This window comes from Sinocyclocheilus rhinocerous, unplaced genomic scaffold (assembly GCF_001515625.1).
Source record: "Sinocyclocheilus rhinocerous isolate Xijiao unplaced genomic scaffold, SAMN03320098_v1.1 scaffold2251, whole genome shotgun sequence".
NCBI lineage: Eukaryota > Metazoa > Chordata > Actinopteri > Cypriniformes > Cyprinidae > Sinocyclocheilus > Sinocyclocheilus rhinocerous.
The window spans coordinates 82,727-89,347 of NW_015647027.1; the positions used below are offsets into that span (position 1 = coordinate 82,727).

Below are 6,621 nucleotides of genomic sequence, written 5' to 3' on the forward strand. Positions count from 1 at the left end.
AAAAAAATAAGATGTCTGGATAATCAAGTAAACCAAAGTTGCTTCAGTCCAGTTCAACTTGAAATATTATAAAAGTTATGTAAAAGTTATTCTTATGTTAACTTTATAAAACTCCTTAAAGATAATAAGAAACAATTATGCAGTTGTGGATGTGTAGTTTAAGCATACCTGCTTATTATATTTGTAAAAACCATTTTGACTTCACTTGTGGAATGGTTAATATGAGGCCATAAAAGCATGCATAATAATTATAACAAAAAGACTGTTTGCAGGATGTCAACTTTCCAAATAATGATCGAATTTTAATTGTATGCGTGAACTTTTCCTAATAATCAATAGCTGTTATTTTATGACATTTTTCCTTCTGTTTTTTTTTTTTTTCATTCATTGACATTTCGCTGCATTCTCAAATCCCTAAAAGTGTAACTCAAATTGAGTCCGCTGCTATTGATGGACCCACTGCCTGCAGATATGAGGCTCCCAAAGTAAATAAAGGCCCTCTTCATGGCTGTGAGCGCAGGGGGGTTGAGATGCGTGTTAAAGCAGTAATCTATCAGCTCAGATAAGAGCTAGCATTACCGGAGAGCTTCTCTATAGTTTCTGTGCACTTCTTCTGCTAATCGGTGCGGTGCGTGGTCAGGACCCCCTCCTTATCTGTCAGCCGCAGTTGGCAGAGTGTCACACACACTTACGGTGTGAATAGCAGCACTGCGTTTGTGTTTGTGCATGTGTGTTTGTTTATAGTCACAAATGTGATGTGTCATATCTGATGTGAATCAGCAATTGGCTATTAGTGCATTATGTTTTATGCATTAATTGTCTGGAAAATGTGGAATATTTTCAAACAGGCTTTGTGAAATTGCACACCTCCTTTTCAAATGCATTTGAATAGACTGATTGTTGTCATTATTACACTATTTTATATATATATATATAGACAATATATAAGCATGAAAAAATATCAGCATGATTACTTAATCTATAATAACCTAATATATATACAGTGGGTACGGAAAGTATTCAGACCCCCTTAAATTTTTCACTCTTTGTTATATTGCAGCCATTTGCTAAAATCATTTAAGTTAATTTTTTTTCCTCATTAATGTACACACAGCACCCCATATTGACAGAAAAACACAGAATTGTTGACATCTTTGCAGATTTATTAAAAAAGAAAAACTGAAAAATGCTCAGTATTTAGTAGAAGCACCCATTTGATCTAATACAGCCATGAGTCTTTTTGGGAAAGACAACTCAGCATATTAGAATGATTTCTGGAGGATCATGTGACACTGAAGACAGGAGTAATGATGCTGAAAATTCAGCTTTGATCACAGGAATAAATTATATTTTAAAATATATTCAAATAGAAAATAGTAATTTTAAATTGTAATAATATTTCACAATATTATTGTTTACTGTACATTTTATCAAGGAATTACAACACATTAATAAAAAAAACATAAAAAAATCTTACCGACCACAAACATTTGAATTGTATTGTACTGTATATAAAATATTATATATTGTAATATTATACAGTATAACTAAATAATTATATAATTTAATTATACCTATATAATTATATATTACATAACTACATAATTATTAGTGCTGTCAAACGATTAATCGTGATTAATCGCATCCAAAATAAAAGTTTTTGTTTACATAATATATGTATGTGCACTGTGTATATTTATTATGTATATATAAAGACATGTATATATTTCAGAAAAATATGATATGTTTATATATTAAATATATTTATTTATAATATAAATGATATGAATATAAATATAGACATGTAAATATTTTCAAAACATATACTGTATGTGTGTGCTTTTATATATACATAATAAATATACACAAAACACACACATATATTACGCAAACAAAACGTTTATTTTGTATGCGATTAATCGTTTGACAGGATAATTATATTAATTTAATTGTAACTATATAATTATATATTATAACTACATACTTATAATTATAATAATTACATAGTATAATACGCTTAGTGGTCAACCAATGTGGCTTTTTCAACACTTAGAGAGAATGGTAGCTGCTGGCATATATACATAATGGAAAAAGTATGTGAACCCATGGAATTTCATTTTGCCTCACTTCCCAGTTCAGTCAATGGCAGACAGTATGAAGATACTCCTGCCTCCAGGAAACTGGTTTCTGACATCATGTCTGTTGATCTAGATCAAATTCAAATGATCTTTAGGCAGAACCAAGCAAATATTCACAGTAGAAATGGAATCTTAAGTTAAAAAAGGACATTTGACTGCATGCACAGGGCACTCGGCACACCTCAGATTGAAACCTTTTGACTTGCGAGCTGAAAAGGGGTTACGCAATCATCATCTCTGAATGGTGTTCACCAACACACAGTCTTTAAATGGAGAAAGTGCAGCGCTGTGGGTGTCCAGCAAAGAGGAAGCCACTGTTGTCCCAAAAAAACATTGCTGCACGTCAAAAATGTGCAAAAAGTCACCTGGACCGCTTCCTGTCATGGAGGGAAAAATTAATTCCCAAGTTTATAAGATTCAGACCATTTAGCAGGAGACTGAAAGCCATCTGTCTGTCAGCTGAAACTCAATAGAAGTCGGTAAAATACTGCAGAACTGAAACCGTTTGGTTTAGAAGAAGAGGTTATTGCTGCCAAAGTAAGGCCAATTGGGTTCACATACTTTTTCCACTCGCACTGTGCTTTATAAAGAAATGAAGTAGTTTGTATTGTTATTTGCTTGAGCAGACTGTGTTTGTCTATTCCTGATGAGTTGTTTGAGAATGAGATCAAATTTACATGGTAAATCCAAGGGTTCAAATACTTTTCCTTGCAGCTGGATGAAATATAATCTAATGATTGCAAATAATATGCACACAAATTGCTGAATTTAAATGTAATTTTAATCACCTTTGCGGGTTTTGTGCATAATATTTACTCACTACTCACGCTGTTGGTAGATTTTTGCAACTGAATAGGTGAAAATAACCACTTTCATAATATCTATAAATTAGCATATTAATATGATTTTGGAAGGATTATGTGACTGAAGACTGCAGTAATGGCTACTGAAAATTCAGCTTTGCATCGCAAGAATAAACTGCATTATAAAATATATTCAAATAGAAAACAGTTATTTTAAATTGTAATAATTCTCAGTATTAAATTTTTTTACTGTATTGTTGATGAATAAACAAACACATTGAATAAAAAAAGACTGACCACTTATTGACCACAAACTTTTGAATGGTAGTGTATATAATTACAGTATAATATATAATAAAATACTATATTATATATTGTATTATAAATTATAGTATATATATTTTTTTTCATTTTTTGCATATATACTGTATATATATATATATATATATATATATAATAAATACAACATGTTAGTAGGTAAAAATTTAAAATTAAATTAAATTTTTAATTGTTTTAGATACAAAAGAATAGCAACTTATTATATTGCAAATGTATAGCATGCAATTTGTCGCTCTTACAGTAAAGCTACTTATCACAGCGTCACACACATCTATTATCAATCCTATAAGCACATCATATGACAGGCTGCACCTGCTGTGCACAAGTTTTTATATTCCAGAGGGCATGTTTACTGTCTGCCTTTCATCTAGAATAATGTCTTTGACACGGCGTGCGCTTTGTTCATTAGAGATGTGTACACTGTGTTTTGTAGGTAGCGGAGCCACAGCAGTCGTCCAGGCAGCGCTTTGTAGCCCTCGACAGGAGCGTGTGGCCATCAAGAGAATCAACCTGGAGAAATGCCAGACCAGCATGGATGAGCTGTTGGTGAGGAACAACATAAAAACAGCTGTGTCTACTCACGCAGGTTCTGCCATACACATGCATATGCATGAAAACGCGCGCGCACACACACACACACACACACATTATATGGAAATGCAAATAGTTATAGGTAAATTGCAATCTGTTTTTTGAGCACCCTGACTGGGCTGGGAAGACATTGGACAGACATCTTTTGGCTCCATTTTACCCATTCATTTTCATTATAGCCATTTCACAATAATCTTAAAGTAGTAGTAGTAGTTCACCCAAAAATGAACTGTGAACAGAGATGTAGATGAGTTTGTTTCTTCATCCAAAGAGACTTGGAGAAATGTAACATTACATCACTTGCTCACCAATGGATCCTCTGCAGTGAATGGGTGCCGTCAGAATGAGAGTCCAAACAGCTGATAAAAACATCACAATAATCCACAAGTAATTCACACCACTCCAGTCCATCAGTTAATGTCTCGGTACTTGATCTGTGCAGATTTCTCTCCTGATTCAGACAAGATGACTTTTTCACTGGAGAAAGCAATATTATGGATAGAGGATATTTGTTTCTTGCAAACACGCAGCTTTTCGCTTCTCAAGACATTTATTGGTGGACTGTGGTGTGGCTTGCTTGTGGATTATTGTTTTTATCAGCTGTTTGGACGCTCATTCTGACGGCACCCATTCACTGCAGAGGATCCATTGGTGAGCAAGTGATGTAATGCTACATTTCTCTAAAAGTTTAGATTAAGTTGTATTTTTTTAAGAAATTAGTGTCTTTTCATCTGCAATTATGCATTAAATTAATTAAAAATAAATGTCAAAAATGTTACAAATGATATCTATTTTAAATAAAGTATGTTTTTTGAATTTTCTATTCATCAAAGATTCCTGGAAAAACTGTATTATGGTTTCCACCAAAACATTTAGCAGCAACAAAATGTTTATTGAGCAGCAAGTCAGCAAGAATGATTTCTGATGACTGGAGTAATGATGCTGAAAATTCAGCTTTATCACAGGAGTAAATTACATAAAAAAAAAACATTCACATAGAAAACAGCTATTTGAAATGGTAAGAATAATTCACAATATTAGTGTTTTTACTGTAAATTTTTTTACAGTGTTTACTAGTGTTTTTCTTCAAATAAATGCAGCCTTGGTGAACAATAAGAGACTTCTTTCAAAAACATGTTTAAAAAAAAAAAATCAAATGTATATAAATTAAAAAATTGGTCGATTCTCTTGTCATTCCCAATGCTGCATGGGGTTGGATGATTGCCATCCCCAACTCTTGCTGCAAAGTCTTATATAAGTAAATTAATAAATGTGACCCTGGGGCACAAAAGCAGTCTTAAGTCGCTGGGGTATATTTGTAGCAATAGCCAACAATACATTGTATGGGTCAAAATTATCATTTTTTTTTTATGCCAAAAATCATTAGGATATTAAGTAAAGATCCTGTTCCATGAATATATTTTGTAAATTTCCTACCGTAAATACATTTGGACAACTTTAAAGGCGATTTTCTCAATATTTTGATTTTTTTTGCACCCTCAGATTCCAGATTTTCAAATAGTTGTATCTTGGCCAAATATTGTCCTATCCTAACAAACCATACATCAATGGAAAGCTTATTTATGCAGCTTTCAGATGATGTATAAATCTCAATTTCAAAAAATTAACCCCTATGACTGGTTTTGTGCTCCAGGGTCACAAATAATTTTAAATAATTTCAACAATCAATTTGAAACCATCCTGATTTAATGCTTCTATAAAAGCATATAACATTGTTTAATCTTAAAACGTTTTTTTTTTTAATTTGTGAAAATGATTATAGAGAAAATGATTTTCCTCAACAAACACTTCACATTTAATGATTGAATGAATAAATGACTTCTTAATGTGCATGTGTAAGTGTCTCAGAAGTCAATAAATCATTAATCACAATTATCTGTGTGATAATGAATCATTAGCCAACACTTACAGTTTCGACTGCCCTAGTTTTTCAAAAATGTGTTTCATATCTGTCAGAGACACACATGCTTCATGCTTCTCTCATAGAGCGCACTTTCCCTACTGTAATCATTCACACACACACACACACACACACACACACCCAGCAGGCCTCTCACTCCGACACTCACGACTTAGTTGTTTTCCATTGATCTTTGTTTTGGTGCAGAGAGATTGGAAACTGATGGTTTGATTAATGACTGTTCTGTCACAAAAACAAGTTATAAAGTTGTGCTATAAACATCTCCCAGATTTACTCTCACAGAAATATGACACGGAGATATGGTTTGTGTAAAATTATGCTGAACCCAGACAGCACATATGTAATGTACTTTTTCAATTTTCTTTAAAAAAAAGAAATTTTCTAATTTTTTCAATTTTATTAAAGCCTTATATTATTGGAATATGTGAAATGACTTCATCAGTTGTATGTAGACTTACTTCAGCTAAACAGGTTTTACTGCACATGTTCATATGCATGAATTCTGCTCTGAAATAAACTGAAAAACAGCATCACTATTGAAGCTTTGATTGCCGCTGCAGATTTCAAGGATAAGAATTTGTTTGTCTGTTTCCTCATTAGTATTCCTTCTAAGTATAAAAATTGCTGTATATTGCCATATTTATAATAATTATGTTTGCTCTTTTTTTTCTTTTCAATCAAATGAACTGCACTGTAAAAAAAATTCCTTAAAATTTACGGTAAAAAAACGGCAGCTGTGGTTGCCGGAATTTTACCGTAAAAATACGGTAACAACGTTTTAGGTTTTACGGTTTTAATTTAAATTTAC

The 6,621-nt window shown here is 32.3% G+C and overlaps 1 protein-coding gene across 2 annotated transcripts in view; it reads left to right on the forward strand.

The window, feature by feature from the left end:
- LOC107708317 (STE20/SPS1-related proline-alanine-rich protein kinase-like) overlaps positions 1 to 6,621 on the forward strand; it is a 76,672-nt gene that overhangs the window by 4,887 nt on the left and 65,164 nt on the right. For both annotated transcript variants that reach the window (XM_016512504.1, XM_016512506.1), the window contains exon 2: positions 3,714 to 3,826. In XM_016512504.1, the coding sequence (XP_016367990.1) occupies positions 3,714 to 3,826 (113 nt within the window). The remainder of the gene's footprint in view (positions 1 to 3,713; positions 3,827 to 6,621) is intronic.